The sequence below is a fragment of the Lagopus muta genome, chromosome 8 (genome assembly GCF_023343835.1).
Source record: "Lagopus muta isolate bLagMut1 chromosome 8, bLagMut1 primary, whole genome shotgun sequence".
Classification (NCBI taxonomy): Eukaryota; Metazoa; Chordata; class Aves; order Galliformes; family Phasianidae; genus Lagopus; species Lagopus muta.
Window position 1 is genome coordinate 20,103,219 of NC_064440.1, and position 17,395 is coordinate 20,120,613.

Genomic DNA, 17,395 nt, shown 5'->3' on the forward strand with positions numbered 1-17,395 from the left:
GCCAGCATGGCTGCCCGCCCGCCGCCCCGCTCCTGCGACACCTTCGTGGCGCTGCCGCCCGCCGCCGCCGGGGGCCGGGTGGTGTTCGGGAAGAACTCGGACCGGCCATCGGATGAGGTGCAGGAGGTGCTGTACATCCCGGCCGCCTCGCACCCGCCCGGCGCCCAGCTGGAGGTGAGGCGCGGCGGGGGCCGCCCAGACGGGGCGCGCTCACGGAAGCGGCCCCGGCAGCCCGAGCGGGGCTCCGCGCGGCGAGTCGGGAGGACGCGGGGTGGAGTGAGGGGGGAGGGCGGATGCCCGCGGGAACGGCGGCGTTAAAGGCGACGTCTTTGCCGCGGCTCGTTGCAGTGCACCTACATCGCGGTTGAGCAAGCGGAGCAAACCTACGCCGTGGTCCTGAGCCGCCCGTCCTGGCTGTGGGGCGCAGAGATGGGCGCCAACGAGCACGGGGTGTGCATCGGGAACGAGGCCGTGTGGGGCCGCGAGGAGGTGTGCGGTGCCGAGGCGCTCCTGGGCATGGATCTCGTAAGGTCTGCACACGCCGCTTTGGTAAATGGGACCGGATTCAGAACTTAATTTCAAAATGTCTGCATTGAGCTACATGGGTAAATAAGTGCCTTCACACGCAGGAAACACGTCTGTCTCTTCTGCTATTCTCACCGTGGTTAAAAATAAGTATTTACTGGCACAGCAGTTAGCTCGTTCCTCTCTGCCAGGAGCTGGGGTTGGGAGAGGTATCACACACCAAAATAGAGTCTGACAAGGAAGTTATCAAGCATTTTTGTTCTCTACAAAACTGATCTGAAACAAGACTTGTAACAGGAGCACAGCTGCACTTCAGGACCCAGTGTGTGGGCCTTTCCTAAGGTCTGGACTCACTTGCTATTTCCTCCCTCTCACACTTTACTAGCCGCACATCTCCATGTAAATAATGACAACTACTTGTGCATTCCAGTTCAATCTGAATAGTCATGCTGACTAGTTACGTTCAAGCTTGTCATTCCAAGGATAACGTCTTCCTTCTGTTTTAGGCTTGGACTTGAGAGAGCGGACACAGCCGAAAAGGCTCTTGCTGTCATAGTTGATTTGCTAGAAAAATACGGCCAGGGAGGAAACTGCATGGAGAGCCACATGGCCTTTACGTACCATAACAGCTTTCTAATAGCTGACAGAAAGGAAGCGTGGGTGCTGGAGACATCAGGAAAACACTGGGCAGCAGAAAAAGTAGAAGGTATGGATGATACTCTCTTTTAAATATTTTAAATGTGGTGACAAGTGGCAGTTTTCTAGTTTTCATTTACCACTTCATGAAGGCATGAAACTAGCCTCAGGACATGGATGGGAGTTGCATCTTCTGCAACTTGAAGAACAGAGGACAGCAAGCAGGCCAGGATGAGAGCAGCAGTACGTACAGTCTTAGGGATGGTAGTAATCAATTCAGTTTGGTAACAGTCAGTGCTGACAGGGTCAGTGCGCCCTGAGGTGTTGAGCTACGTCTTTTGCAGTCTGAGAATGTAAGGATGGGAACTGTCAGGACAGAGCTTGAAATATGACTCAGTGGAGTCACACTGGTAGCAGTGGAATTAAATGTAAACAGTAGGAGAGGAAAAAGCGTTCACTGTATTCAAATGATTCTTTCTTCACCTTACAAACAGGAGGTGTGCGGAATATTTCCAACCAGCTCTCTATCACAACCAAGATTGACAGAGAACATCCGGAGATGAAGGAATATGCCAAAAGCAAGGGCTGGTGGGATGGGGAAAAGGAATTTGATTTTGCTGCCACGTATTCTTATGTAAATACTGCTAGAATGACTACATCCAGAAGCCGCTATTGTGAAGGCTACAAACTTCTGAACAAAAATAAAGGTATCATTTTTTGTATTTTTTTAAGACTGCATGGTGAGCTATGTTAATTTAAATCATAGACAAGTAAACCTCTGATGTGGGCAATCTTTCACATGTTTTTCCTAAAGAAGAAACACTGAACTTTGGAGACTTTTGTCCATTTTTGCCAATTTGGTGGCGAGGGAAAAAAATAAAGCAAGCATCCAATATCAAACACTCAGCTACAGTAACAACACTGAGACCACACTGCTAAAAAGTCTGTAAGAGCACGCTCTGAATCGTTCTGGTATGTTGTATATCACTACTGTACCTGTAACGAAAAAAGCAGAGGCTAAAACAGACTCCCAAGCGTTGGCAGCCATAAAGAATCCCATGAACATCTTTAATCTAATGCCATTCACCAGCACAGTGTTCACATACATAATCTTGTGTTCGTTTTTGAGATTGTTTTTTAAATCTTTGTGGTTTCACTGTAACTGCTACTCTAACCTTACGCAGCCTAGTGAAACACTGAGAGCAGAATAAAAGAATTTTCTGTACTCTAAGCAGGTGCTCCTAATCACCAACTTATTTATTTTCAGACCTCTCTAGAGAGAAGCTATTACTTCAAACTGCATCCACCTGGCAGCTTTTTGATACATCTGCCTTCACTTGCTCATTTGAAGTAATTAATTTGAACTCCAGTAACCCTGCACCCCAGAGTTTTTTACTTATTTGGCTGAGCTCCGTCAGACCAAGTTCAGCAGTTAGTTCATGCATCAGAATGAATTACTTTTTGCTTTCCTGCTTTAGCAATCATGTAAATCCTGCATTCATTTTGGGAATTGCAGGTTCTGAATACTGAAAGCATTTTCATAATACCTGTATTTACCTGTATGATAACAATGCTGGGATTCTATCAGTGTTTTCATTCTAAATCCCCATTTTCAGGCATTACCTGAGCCATTTGAACAATCACACTAGGTGTTCAGGTTATCAACCTCACATGGTTTCAGTTCCGTTTAGATTTATTTTAAATAGGTGTCCTAACTAGAAGCTATTTGGTTTAAAGGAGCAGTAAAATCACTGGTTTCTTAATCCATCCTGCCCAGCTTTTTCCCTCCATGGCATTACAGTTTTTTCTCCCATGCTTCCTACCACATGAAGACCATTTTTAGATAAATGTTATTCACATTTCAAATAATAAGGAATGTATTTTAGGAATATAAAGTAATTTAAAAAAAAAAAAAGTCTAGTGGAAAATAGGCAACACCTTTTCTGCTTGACAGGTTGCCAGCTTGCAGCTCACAAACCAACTGCTGCTTAGTTTCATTGATTTGTCCAGCTTGCTGATTTTTATTTTCCAACTTGCCCGGACAATTGTGAGAATACTAACAAGAGATTATTTTCCTGTAGGCCTGGCTACAGACAGTTTGTACTGCTTTTTTTTTTTTTTTTTTTTTTTTTAAGGCACATCTGACTTATCAATAGTGTATTTTAAAAGCAAACAGCAAGACAGTTTAAAAAATGTCTTTATGCAGCTAGAATTCACTGAGGCAACCACAGAGACTAAACGTAGATGGTCCTTCCCAGCAGAAAAAAGACTAGTCTTATTCTGTTCTAAGTATATGCTCAACTGGTACCACAGATTCGAAAAAAGCATTGCAAGTGCTGCCTGTTGAAATATTGGATTGCCTAGGGCTACTGGGGTTTCAGCTTTGGTGTACGGTGTATATGAACAGCAACAGCGTGTGAAGACTAGATGCTGAGCATCTAGATGCTCACCCCATTGAGAAAAAAGAACTATTATCATAAAGACATTTGGTACTATACTTCTCAAAGGCAGTTAGCACTTGAAAATGGATTTACTATTGTAGTTTCTGTTGATTCTGTGTATAAAATAAGTTAATGAATTTTGTCATTCCGATCGTCAACTTGAAGCTTTTGTGCTTTGGAAGGTCAGCTGCTAGGGCAAAGAAAAAGTCTCAGGGCTTCATTTCAAAGGCATACAAAATCCATGCAGTTACTTCTTACATTTCAAAGCATTACCTGTGTACAGATCACAATGACCAATATGACTGTTTGTCTTCTCAACTCCAGCACAATACTTACAAAGTTCAGCCTCTAATCCAAGCTACTGATTTTCACCTGAAAAATTACTATGTGGATGACCATTTGCAAGCCATATGCACCACATCTTTCTGAGAAGCATCACCCACCCTCTTTCCCTCCATCCCTCATCCTTTTTGAAGTCACAAATGTTATAGATCATTATCACCTACTCTTTGAAATAAATACTTGGGGGAAAACAGCGATATTTTGAAGTGTTACATAGTAAAGTATGGTTTGGCTTTTTTTTTTTCCAAACAGAAAAAGTAAGGTTGGCATTGCCTACTAAAGGTAAAAGCAGCCAGTTGCAGAAAATGCACCAGCTGGCAGTATAAATAGCACTGTGTGTAAATGATTGTTTTGTATCTGAAATAGGCGCTATCACTTCTGAAACAATGATGGAAATTCTTCGTGACAAAGAGAGTGGCATTAATATGGAAGGTGGTTTTATGACAACTGGAAGCATGGTGTCTGTGTTGCCTCAGGACCCTAATCTGCCATGCATTCACTTCTTTACGGGAACTCCAGACCCTGCAAGGTGACGCAGCAGCAAGACATAATGATGAAAAGCTGTAAATACTTACATGAAAAGTGTATCAGTTTGTCTAACTGTAGTCCTTTTTGTTTTGTTTTCCAAAGAACCCCCAGTCGAACAGTGGGGGAATGTAATGCTTGTTATGTACATTAATATCCTCTACCAACTTACTTAGTGAAACGTGCTGCTATCACACTGACTTCAAAACACGTTTGGAGAATTTTTGATTTTTTAGACTTCTTCCTTGTGAGAAGGAAGTAGAAGTATGGGGAAAATACAGCAATCTACTGCCTCCTTTTTAACGCGGCTATATCAGTAAAGATCTGTGTTCTATTTTCTCTTCCTAGGTCTGTGTTCAAGCCTTTCATTTTTGTGCCTGGAATTACTGAGTTATTAAAAACTACCTCCCCTACATTTGGTCCTGATGATCCAGTCAAGAAGCAGCCACGTTTTCAGAGTAAGCCAGATCGAAGACATGAGCTCTATAAAAAACATGAAAATGCTGCTGTAGTTATGGAAACTATGAAGGTATGTTGATTAAATTAGATTCCAGTCCAAGCAGGTGGTTTATATAAGCATCTTGCTCACATTTTGTTAATGTGGTATCATTAAATGCCCTTAGATGAATGGTGAAGAATATAGTAGTGCTCCAGAAGCCAGTCATCTTGGAATCTGGCAGGCATATGTTTCTAACTCTAAGAACTGAAACCAGCTGTACCCCTATGCGTAGCTCCAGAGAAGTATCTATGCTGCTTATCTTGCAAAGAAAGAGGCCCTACATAGGCCTGCACTAGTCAGACAACAGGGAAGTGGTTGAGCAGCTGCAGGCAAATATACAGCTTCTGAGGCAAGCACTTAAAACTCTTCGGGGCTCTGATCTCTACCAGCAAGGAGATCACGCCTTTTACCATTGCTTGGTATGGACAGACTCTCTTATGCATGTCATGTCAAACAACCTTAGAAACAGAAGTTGGACTATTCAAACTGAGGTTCTGTTCCTACTTTTTCCTGTTATTCTCCTGCTTCTTCCAGAGCTCTTTTCCCCACGAAATTAGCATCTCACTGACAATCATGGCAACACTGTTACTAGTACATCTTCTAAGGATACTGGCAGTGCCAAGTTGTATCAAATACAGATACATTTTAGCAGCATGTTTACAACACATAAGTTGTAGGTAGCTCTGGACCTAACAGTTACATGGATCCTAATTTTGCTGATCTAAGTGGCAGCGTGGATGTAGCAAGCACTACAGAAATATCTGAACTACGCAGAAGTTATTCTGAAGCAGCCAAAATAACGTAGCATTAAGTAGTACATATAGAGGAATTTCCCTGGACATCAGGAAAGAAAACAAGATCACAAAGATAGTTGAGCACGGAGGTAAAACAGGAAGGCAGGTACTTCTAACAGTAGTGTCTCTCCTGTTTACACAGTTAACATGATCTAAAAAATGGACATAAACCCTCTGAAGTCTTGCTGGCTTAAATTCCTAGAGCAGCTTCCCTCCCAGGCACATCAGTCAAAGGATGTAAGGGAAATGGAGAGAGTCCTAGGTATTAGAAAAGATCTAAGAAAATTTGCCAAATTTGCTAACTTCTATCAACAATTATAGGGTTAAATAAGGACAGTACAACAGCATTTTGTGGGGATGAACACTACATGTCTTGTATAGCTTCCAGTGAAACACAGACATTCCTTCTTGCAGGGCAAAGGTAAAGAAATGCTGGAAAAGATACAGACACTGGAGAAAAGGAAGATGAGTGAAATGGAATCAATTCTGCAAAATGGATGTCCTGACACAAACCAACTGGGGAACCTTTTTTCACAGTGTGTAGATGAAGAACTCAAAATATATGGTTAAAATTACTGTTTGAATGGATAGCTTTTATATTTACCTCTTCTAATGGAGTGGCTCTATAGATTACCTCCTGTTTTCCATACACCAGTTATTTAGTACAGGCAGTTTTAAAGATGCAGATTTCTATTCAGGCCTAACAGCTTTTGGTTGTGGGAAGCAAGGCAGAAAAGCCTCCCTTAGAGCTATGCAGTACCTTTGTAGGTGGCAAAAAGCTGTCAAAAGGGACTGATACAACACACGGATGCAATTAGAATTCAGTAGCTTGACTAAGTTGCAGAACAGCCCCATGTTACACATGTGTAACTTTTATAGTCAAATTAATAATTGCAGCAGAGTTTCTCCTTGCCTGAATTTAAATGGCCAGGCTGGAAGTCTTGCTAGAATGTAGAAAGTATTGGTTTCACTAAATAAAAAGGAAAGTGGTATGGTTAAGAAAGATTGATGTTCAGCTCTTTGATAAATACTGTCTAAGGCACATTTCATATATTCTACTCCTTTAACATAGGATGAGGCTAAGAACTTAAACTGTACTGAATCCACATCATAACTTTGTCACGATTTGTTGTGAAATCTGATTACTTGAAATTCAAAGCAAACATCTTGCAAGTTACCAATTTTCACTTCCCTATTTTTCCCACTGATACCAAAAATAATTTATTTACATGCAATATAATTATTTTAAATTAATTCTGTAATACATTTTATAATGTTGTGTGGAAGTTTTTTTTTAAAGGAAGCATTTAAAGAAACTTTATTGTAACGTTTTTGTTTGCTTTTTTTAAACAAAGCAACTGGAAATTAATAAGTCAGGGTACATAAGCGTATATGTATCCTCAATGGAGAACTTAAAAGGACTCTTCAAACTTTTTCATTTTATTTTAGCCATACCTTGTTACGCTAAAATTGCTAGACAAAGAAGTTGATTTAATGAAGCTTTTCCTCCACAGTCCTGCTAAAAGCAGCAGTCAAGCTGTGACACTACTTTTATTAACCATAATGAGGGATAAAGAGAGCAAAAAAAGGAAGGAAGGTTCTGACTTTGCTATGTGATCAAGCATGATAAAAATTACAAGCCAAGGAAAAAAATCTCAGTGCTTTTGTGGACCTTCAGAAGAGGATGTGTAAAATGAAATGGAGCTTTGAAATTACAGTGATAGTAGTGATAGACAGTGATAGACAAGATAGACAGATGCAATATCCCTACAGGCCACAGAAAGACCATTCCTTTGATGAATGCTTTATATTCCTCAGTTTCTGGAGTCATCTCAGATGTAAGAAAACTACACAAAGTTTTGATATTTTGCAAGCCATTCTATATTCCCAGGAGAAAAAGCATTCTAGGCAGATATGAGAAATACATATAAAATGAGGTTTGTAATATGCTGCCAAACAAATAAGATGAAGAAAACTTGATCAAATCTGTTCTTTTTGATTAATGTGGTGGTAGCATATTCAGATCCACACAGAGAATTGAATGGGTCAGTGTAACAGTGTAACAGTTCTTCAACTTCCTATATAGATCATGTATATATAAATCATATACTGACTGAGTGGTAGTAATAATGCTGTCTAAGGAAATAAGCTTGAGTCAACTGTGAACCTTTTGTGCATGTCTTACCATCATCATTTCTTAGAAATTCAACAGTAGAGTGCATGTTTGTGAACTAAATGGTATATTTAATAAAAATATGCTGTGTTTACCCGTTTTCCTCATGAATATCTGTATCTGACAATTAATTTGCATCCGTGTCCTATTTGGGATCATCAGTTTTTCCACACTAGCTCCATGATAACTTCAAAGAAGCAATAAATGCCGAATAAAACTGTGCAGGAAACCAAGGTAAGAGTCAAGTTTAGAAGCAGCATAGGAAAATGAGATACACAATTTTATGCTACACTGCAAGTATAGTAAATTTACAAAGTAATGGAAGTATAGAAGGTGGTTGCACCAGGCCTTTAAGCAAACTTCTTGGCCACTTAATCTCAGGACAGCAGTGAACCAGATTATCAGGTTAAACACACATTGGTCAGACTGTAATATATGCAGATATAGGCCAGCTGTTCTTCCAGTTTCTATGTTGTCTTTCAGTTATTTGTCTACAGTACACACAGTAAAAACAAGATGATGTGTTCAGATGTACCAAGTCATGGCCAACAGAGTAGAAGAAATTTTGGTACCTTTCTTCCTGGGATTTTATCTTCTTAGTACACATGTGGTACAAAACACAAGATGAGTGCAGAAGGAATAAATAGCCTTACCCCCCCCACAACCGTACTTAAAAGATATATACATCAGAATGTCCTCCAGAGGGCAATCTTTGCATGTACTTCACCTAGAAATGTCTTAAAGGGTTTTTTGTTTTTTTAAATCTCAAACTTAATTAAGGATCATTATTTAAAAACTAATAATTAAAAAAAAACACAAAAAACAAACAGCTTCTGAGTTAACTGATATCTGTCCTAAGCTAATCAACCTTCAAAAAACAGAACTCACTGCATCACTGACCAAGGCTTAAAAGCAAAGCCATTTACAAAAACATCACTAGATAAGCAACTGCTCTACACTTAACTGCCAACTATTTTAAAGTCTACTGATGCTCCCGAGTAGAATCAAATATTTGTCAGGTATAAGAGTTAAATAACTTCCTAATGTTACTCTAAGCCTGTCCTTTGCTTCCAAAAGTCTCCAATGATTTAGAAAAATATTAGCATGTTCCATATTTGTTTTACAGTTTCTTTTGTTAATCATCATAGACTCTCATCAGACTAGTTACAGCAGAAGTCACAGTGTTGTAACAGTTCATCTAACCGTATTTGTCAGTTGTTATAAAAGATGTCCTTTTTCAGTAGATTTTTTAAAGCAAACATCTCTAAGCAAACATTTTGAGCAATTTCTTATTTAAAACAGCTATGCTGTTTTCAAATCTGGGAAGTGCTAGATTTGGTTCTAGGAATGAGCCATTACTAAGAGGCCAAGGCAAGGACATCATGATGAAAATGAGAGCTGAGTGCAAGAATGATGACTAAACTTAGGGCTGTCAAACTGAGCTTAGTTAAGCTTGAACATCTGAACGGTTTTCTGAAATAAAAAGTATTTGCTAAGGAGATGATTTCAAAACATTCCTGAAGATCTGAATTAGCTCCTTGCTGGCATCAGGAGCAGGCATGCAATTAGAAGAAAACTGGTGGACATCCATTAACAACTACTCTGCATACTCCCCATAGCAAATCTGAAATCCAGGAGCCACGTCAACCAGTCTCTCAGAAAGAAGCACTTCTTGTACAACTCACATGCACACGTAACCCCACATGCCTTGCATCACACCACAACCAGAACTCTGAAATCAATATCAGATTTATTAATAAGTTACAATATTTAGAATATAGCTTCTGTTCTTTAGACATGTACATCTAGTCATTCCAAAATGCCTGATGTCTTCAGCAATTCTAATGGAAATCAAACTATCGTTTTCTTTTGTGGCCACAGCCCAATACAAGTATCAATTACCTTGTTGCTGGAACCATTAAAATATATCAGTTTGTGTAGCGTACCTATGTAGTTATGTGTCAGTACACTGAAGGTTTGCAATAAGACTGAAATCTTTTGCAAAGTTATAGCTACCATAAAATGACTGTTTCCTGAACAATAGATTATGCTGCTAAAATCATTTTCAGTTCTTAATACAAAGTAGACACATAAGTAGCTGTCATAAAATCTGTATTTAAAAAATAAAGTTAAATTAAAGGATGCTTTTTTAAAAAGTCGTTTCCTTGACTATTCCAGATGTGCAAATACTATTTTAGTATTTTTGTTCTTTTCCCTCATTATATAACATTTTATATAGACAAATAAATGCCTTCTTTCAGCATTAGAACTGCTTTTCCTAGCAGCGTAATGGCTATCAGATACTGCAATTTGTCTTTAACCTCTTCAAACTACTCTTGAAGTTTTTGCTTTCAGTGCAGTGCATGAGAATCTGAATGACACTGGATTAACCACTTAACATCACAGAGGGATACCTGAGGCCTATTTGAAAACTCTGTTACATGCCCAATAATAACAACATTCTAACATCTCCAGCTTTTGTAAACCTTAACCTTGATGCTCCATTAGGGTTGTTTATAGAATAGACTTAGAAGTCAATGCATGTTATTTAAAAGATCTCATGGCTTAATAAAATGTTGGATCTTGACTTGCACAGGTGTCCTAGGCTTCTACGCGTTCTCTATCTGAGGCTGGCACTTCTGAATTATAATGGAGGCTTACTCCAGAAAGTAAAAATCCACTCTTGACAAAGCTGTTACCACCACTAAAAGAGAAAACTTCAGAACCAGCTGTTTATGTAAGAATACATCATCATTTCCTAATCTGAGAAGTGGGGATTATTTTTGTATGTTTCTGCAGTATCTTTGTAGAAAACTATTTTTTATTCCACTCATTTCCTCAGCTTTAATTCTATGACGTTGTAATCTCTTCATAAGAATTCTATTATTAGAAATGGAGGATTTTATATTTAAAGGGGAAACAAACTGCTTGGTGTGAGGTGTAAACAGCCAGAAAAAGTTTCTGGTGTTATGCAGAAGTATGCAGTAGTAAAAACTGAGATATGATGGAATAAGTCTTATTTCTATGAAGTTAGTGGGAGCTTGACCTTGAACAAGGATCAAGATTGCATCACGCTGAAATACTATAAAACATATAGTGACATGAAATATTCCCCTCTGATATGTTTTTTTTACATTGTGGCACCAGTCACTAAAGTTGCTGTTATAAGTGTCTGTATAATATGTCAGTGACGCATACTAATTTACTATTTGTTTTGCTGAAAATGGAAGAAATCCAGAGTATCTTGTTTCAATCTAGTTGCTTTCTGGTTTAGCACTCACTGAGAATGGCTATCATTTGCTTCAGAATAGACAGAAGTAGAACCACATTTCTGAACTTTACACGAGAAGGTAACAGGACCCTCCAGGAGCCCTGAGAAAGAAACACTTCCAGTTTCAGCAGCAAACCCAGAAGAGATGGTCACATTTACCCCTACTTGCCTGCCTTCTGTCTACATGCCCAGGTCATTGGCTCTCAGCTGTAGTTGCTCTCTTTTGAACAAAGCGGTAATATAAATATTCATCCCGAAATTCAAATTCATTTGTAATATGCTGGATGACACCTCCTTTCATCAGTCTGTCTCCGTACATCACAGCTTCACCACGGTCAGAGGCGAGGCCAACTTGGATGAGCCAGTTCACCAGATCACAGCCAAAGAAGATGCCAGTGGAGGTCTTTGCACCACACCTGTATGTCAAAGGAATGATTCACCCACATGTTCTGTAAATCTGGTATCACCACTGCACGATGGGGAAAGGCAAGGAAAAATAGCAGGAAACAAGGAAAGACATCATGATAGTTAAGAGCATGTTTAGTTTAGAGGAGAATTTGCAAGTTTTGCATATTAGGGACATGCCAGTGTTCACTACCTTTTCCTACAGACACTTCAAGCGAAATTTACATAAAGTTATTTTAGGCTTCTGTAAATAAATATCAACAAACAGAAGCAGCAGTTTTCCTACTAGCACACATAGTGCAAGCCTATTTAGTGACTACTTATTTCTCATGTACTCACTAGCATGACCATTTCTGCAACAAAATATGATTTGGGTGCAGCATGCCTGCAGCAGCCCGACCTCCACCTGTGCTTCAATACCATTTTATAATTCCTCTCCAGCTTCAAGCAGAAAACAGCTGCTTACATACATCGTAAATAAAGACTGTTTAACTTGAATATCTGGTTAAATATTTACTACAGCAGGCAGTACTAAGAATAAATGAAAGAAGACAACTAATTTACTGACTTACATAACAGATTTATGAAGTAATTCCACTGACATCTAGCCTTGTTGCCGTGAAATACCATTCTGAAATTTACCTGCAGCAATGAATGTTTCTGCTCATCTAAAATCTCCTCTATGGAAACCAAGCATAGGGTTTCTGAAGATGATTAACAATTGTACAGAATAGCAAAAAAAAAAAAACCTTCTATTTCTTTTTCCCTCTTTTTTTTTTTTTTTTTAAATCCAAGTTAAAAGCAGCAGTAACAGATAGCAAGTTGCTATCATAGGAGAGAAAAAAAAAATCTAACAAATAGAAATCCATGATCAGAAGGTCTCAGTTATAGCATGTTCAAATCAATGAGGATAGGATCAAGTTACACAAATATAAATGCTTCATCTTAATCCACAGGGAGGAAAAAAGAGATGTGAAACTTGTTCTGCATGAACATAATATGAAAACAATAAAGCACTTAAAGTCAGATTTTGATGTATTCTCAGATGATACATAATTAAAAAAAAAAAAAAAAAAAAAACCATAACAAAACACTAAAACTAACCGAACAGCCCAAAACCCAAGAAACCTCAATAGCAGAAGTGCAGCAAACACAGAGCTTTAAAACCTGCCTTATTTCAAAACAGTTTCCAATACTTCATTTCTGTATGGCAAGTCCTTGCCCTGCTACAGTTCATTTTTTTTTCCCTAAGTTAATAACTCTCTGCTTTTACTTCTTAGGGAACACAGCTGCCAAAGAAATAGTTCTGGAATATGGTTTCAGATTATCTGACTATTGAGAGAATCTCCCCCTGCAGAACTAGTCCTACTAGAGAGCTTCCATGCCAAGAGAAGTAAAAAAAGTGTCCTGTTCAAACAACTCTTCATCTCTCTGCTTTACATACTAGATATATAATTGCAAGCAAGTATCTTTTTCTTATTCCAGATGCTTCTGTCTGCATTTCTCTTCTCATCCACCTGAACATAACTGAATACATAACCTTTGATCATTACGATCTTTGATCATAATTTGGGTCTGCAAGCTTGGGCAATCTCACAATTGGGGTTTAAGGTTCATGAGAGGAATCAGCAAAAGAAACTGTATGAACTCAAAAGGTGTAAAGTCCTAAAGACGTTCCACTCTCAGACAGTAAGTTCCTCTGTTGCCATAGTTTTGCCTCCTGCAATAGCTGTTAGTAACATTTTCTACCATAAATACAAACACCTTATTAATTAGAAGACAAAAATGAAGCATCACACATGCTGTTACAGACACTGAACATACATTAGTTCCTAAACTGTACTGCATTTCATTATTTCCAAAAGGTGAGCTATGAGCTTTGTTAACAGGTTAAATATGAAGGGGGAAAACCTTACCTTCTGCCTTTGACAATGCTTTTGACACAGTGATCTCTGTGATAATGAACAAACTGTTGACAGGTCATCCTGATTTCCTCAGGTAGAGTGTGATCTGCATGCCCTTCTGCTTCTCTGCCTCCCCAGAGCAATTCAAGCCTGGGGTGGAGAGATGGGAGTAACAAAAAAAAAAATTAAATCAAACAAAGGCTCTTTCAAGGAAACTGAAAATAAGAATGGAACTCACAGGAATCTCATCATGGCTTTTCACTGTTTTTCTGCAAATGTTTTTAATATAATCTTCCTAATATACTTGTACGCCCTTTGAACACTGAGAAGTTTTACTTTGGGCTCAGGCAGAAGGAAGGACAGAGAGTAGATAGGAAACAGCCCTAGCTGCTGGATTCACAACGCAGCCACCTAGCTCTAATTTAAACATGATTTTGTACAGTTTACTTCTTCAAAGTGAGGTACCAATGAAAGTCTCCATCCACACAAAGAACTTGTACAAGCTAATTACTAGAGGACTTTAAAACAGTGCTGAAAGAATCAAGACCAGCACTCACAAATAAATCTTTCTCTTCAGCTGAAATTATTTCTGAAGGCCCAGTACTACACGCTTTACCATTGTTAGACAAGGATTTTGTCTATTGGGAGATTGTGAGATTTTTGTCAGTGCGAGTGTATCAGGGCAGCAGTAAAAACTCACATATGGTGAACTGCAATTAGCTCTCCATAGCTGGGAGAGAAAAAGAAATTTTGAAAATAAAACAAATAGGGAATTGAATGCTACAGCACAGAACACTCAAAACTCTTTTAAAATTATTGCTGTTAATAATTAAACTTGTACATATAAGTGTAAATGTTCTACTTACTTTCGCTTGAATGGCAGAATGATTAAATGCTTATCTAAGCCAAAAATACCAAAGGAAATGAAGCCCTAAAGGAAAAAACACAGAGGAAATAGATTAAGCAAAAAATTTTGACTTCTGAAGAATAGAAATAAAATGTTAACAACTAATTGCCAAAACACAAATTAAGAGTATCTCTCTTTCCCAGTCACTATTTGAAATTCATTTTGTTTCTGCTTTGTTTTTTTACTTAGTCCTTAAAATATATAAGTCTGTGAAATAAATTCTCAAAGAAGCAGTTCAATAAGTAAGCTATCTGATGAACAAAATGTCAGTATCTTTACACAGCCAGTTATTTCAATCTCTTTGTTAATGTCAAGAAAAGAACTGACTACAATTTACATGCTGTAATGTTCTCCCACTATTCTTCCATGCTGCTTTTGTAACAAAGCCAGACTATCATTACTTGATTCTGCACTGCATCTCAGAGGCACACTTGTCCACAGACCTGAGAAATACTCCCTGTGGTAAGTACTAACACCGTTTTGCTTTCACCTTCGTAGTCCACCAGTCTAACATGTCAGTTTGCACTGAAATAAGCTATGTGCAGTTGCAACATTTGTACATCCAATTGTGTCAAGTATTACTTAATAGTGAAGAAACTGCAACTGCAGAGGTAGCAACTTAAAGCCCTATAGCCAAAGTATCTATGTAGCTATACTGTACCTATGCAGTTATGCAGAAATTTTCTGCTAAAAATAAAGCTGAAATTCTACTCTGTCTCAATGGACATTTGGCACTCAGCTGCCATTTGTACCCCTTAAAGTGCTCATACTCAAGGCAATCACATTATGATAAGACAACTATCAAAAGAAAAGAAAAAATTCAGGGGGAAAATAATCAAAACAGCTTAAGGAACCAGTGTCTTCAGTATTATTTGAGGACTTCATCATACAGCACTTGTAACAGCACGAGCTGCAACATCAACAAAGCTATTTTCAAAATAAACATCAGCAAGTACCTGACCAAAATTAAACACAGCACAAAAGAACTGCAATTCCACATACAGTCTTCCAGGTTCTTGGTTGAACAGCCACCATAAACAGCTGGAAAGATTCTGTTAAAAAACACAAAACAAACAGAAAAATAAAATAGTACAAACCAAACGTTAAAATCAAAAGCACCTTCTTATTCTTCACCTGCATTTATTCAACAAATAATTCACATGAAGACAGCAGGAGAGAAAAAACACTTTAAAACATTATTGTAATTAGACTTAATTGCTGGGAATAAACAAATGAGCTTGTTTGTTTTTAAAAAGCATATCAGTGTAGAGGTCCTGCCTGTTCACATGTTTATACAAGGAACTTGCTTTAAGCATTCTCAAGTATTCAAGCTAACACAGACAATATTAACCTAGACACACTTGCAATATTTGTCTTGAGGCTGACACCATTGCTTTTTACATATTTTCTACATAGTTAAGATTGCATTAAGCTGAAGCACACCACACTTCAGCTATCTCAGATACCTGATTAAAGAAAATAAAGCATCCAAAGTTAACCCCTTTGGGTGAAAAGGATAACGAACTAATATAATCAATCTCATTTCATCATATTTAAGTATTCATTTGGATTCAGTTGAAAATAGAGGGTCTAATTTGGGACACCACCGTAACACAGAAAACGTATCTAATATTCTTTTCTAAGATATATTTCTCCTGCAGGTTTCAGAGTACATTTTCTTTTTTAACTTAATAGGCAATATCAACTTAGTTGCCTGTCCCCAAATAAGCATGAAAAGCAACGAAAACACATTCTTCCATTTCAAATAATGTCTTACATATCTTATTTACCAAAATGCCTCTATGAAGTCCAAATTCCAAATTAAGGCATGATCCAATGGAACAATTTTTGTACAGACTCTTTCAGAAGTAGAATTCACTTCATACTTTCAATTGATATCTAGAGAAGATGACTAGCTCTTGAGAAAAAAATAGGACAAGGAGTGGTAGTGATGAATTAATTACCCAATGATGTGATTCCAATTTTTTCCTGTCCCTTTGGTTCTCCAGTGAAGCTTGCTCACTGACACTGTTGGCCTTAACTTGCCTTTAATTTTTCTGTGCCACACAATAAATTAATCTTATGATACACCTCCTCCTACAATAGGAGAAAAAAATAAAGCCTCTGATTTACTTAATATATTACTATAAAAAGTAGGAATTGGAAGATTTTTTTTTTTTTTAACTGGGCTGTCTACATAGCCTTCCTAAAAATGGTCCCACCTCAATGAAAGAAACAACAGGGAGGAGAAAAAAATATTTACAGCAAAAAGGCCAACAACAAGAAGCAAGCACAGCAGCACGTGTCTGGCCAGCTGTTTGTCTCCAGTCTGTAGAAGCTGTTCTTCCTGAGCCAGCACGCAGGTCTGAGCGCTACATTGATTCACACACTGATCGGCTGAAAAACAAACCAGAAGTTTTCATTAGGCTAACTTACAATCTCTAAACTGATAAGTAAACCCACTAACGCAACTTGTTAAATCACCTTGTGTTTGTATTGAAGACCTACACACATAATGCTAGCTTTGACAACCATCAGTTCAGACATCTATCCTCAAATGGAACAGTTTGTGTTCCTAAGATGAAGAAACTTCACAACAAAATTCTTCCTTCTAAGGACTAATAGAAATTCTGGTTAAGAATTAGCAATAATGAAACAGCAGCAATTTCCTCAGAACAGATTTTAAACCTAGAATTAATGTATGGAATAAATATTCTAAGTATACAGCAGCTGCAATATTTATACTCCATATCTCAGTGCTGCCACATCAGAAAAGCAACCATATTTATTTCAGTTCTGCTACTGTATTTCTAACAGGGTATAACCGACATTGCCATAATTCCATTAATTAAAAGAAGCAAATACACAGAGAACAGATGCTTTTCTTTCACGTGGAGTTCTCAGCAATTCTGAGCATATTCCTCTAGATGGCAGTGAAAAACTTACAGTGAAGGACATATTAAGACTTTACAT

At 38.2% G+C, this 17,395-nt stretch overlaps 2 protein-coding genes across 11 annotated transcripts in view; one reads left to right on the forward strand and one right to left on the reverse strand.

Moving 5' to 3' along the window:
- The first annotated feature begins 6 nt into the window (after positions 1-6).
- SCRN3 (secernin 3) lies at positions 7-8,042 on the forward strand. Its single transcript, XM_048953738.1, has 7 exons — positions 7-174; positions 349-530; positions 1,032-1,231; positions 1,656-1,868; positions 4,311-4,473; positions 4,818-4,998; positions 6,177-8,042. Exons 1-7 carry the CDS (start codon positions 7-9, stop codon positions 6,330-6,332), a joined length of 1,263 nt encoding a protein of 420 aa, XP_048809695.1. The 3' UTR covers positions 6,333-8,042.
- Positions 8,043-9,668: 1,626 nt separating this feature from the next.
- GPR155 (G protein-coupled receptor 155) overlaps positions 9,669-17,395 on the reverse strand; it is a 36,418-nt gene continuing 28,691 nt past the window's right edge. For 8 of the 10 annotated variants that reach the window (XM_048953719.1, XM_048953718.1, XM_048953717.1 and 5 more), the window contains 5 exons: positions 16,686-16,819; positions 15,379-15,474; positions 14,382-14,446; positions 13,528-13,665; positions 9,669-11,622 (listed from right to left, as the gene is read on the reverse strand). In XM_048953719.1, coding sequence (XP_048809676.1) covers positions 11,400-11,622; positions 13,528-13,665; positions 14,382-14,446; positions 15,379-15,474; positions 16,686-16,819 — 656 coding nt within the window. In that variant the 3' untranslated portion in view covers positions 9,669-11,399. Of the gene's footprint in view, positions 11,676-13,527; positions 13,666-14,381; positions 14,447-15,376; positions 15,475-16,386; positions 16,520-16,685; positions 16,820-17,395 lie in introns of those variants that run through there. The other 2 variants (XM_048953722.1, XR_007378676.1) reach the window with 2 other exon arrangements.

What these genes read in the sequence shown, in the direction of transcription:
- SCRN3 (XM_048953738.1), top strand. Translation starts at nt 7, where the DNA reads ATGGCTGCCCGCCCGCCGCCCCGCTCCTGCGACACCTTCGTGGCGCTG. An exon ending in CGCCCGGCGCCCAGCTGGAG is followed by an intron (nt 175 to 348) that starts GTGAGGCGCGGC and finishes GGCTCGTTGCAG; the next exon opens with TGCACCTACATCGCGGTTGA. An exon ending in GGCAGCAGAAAAAGTAGAAG is followed by an intron (nt 1,232 to 1,655) that starts GTATGGATGATA and finishes CCTTACAAACAG; the next exon opens with GAGGTGTGCGGAATATTTCC.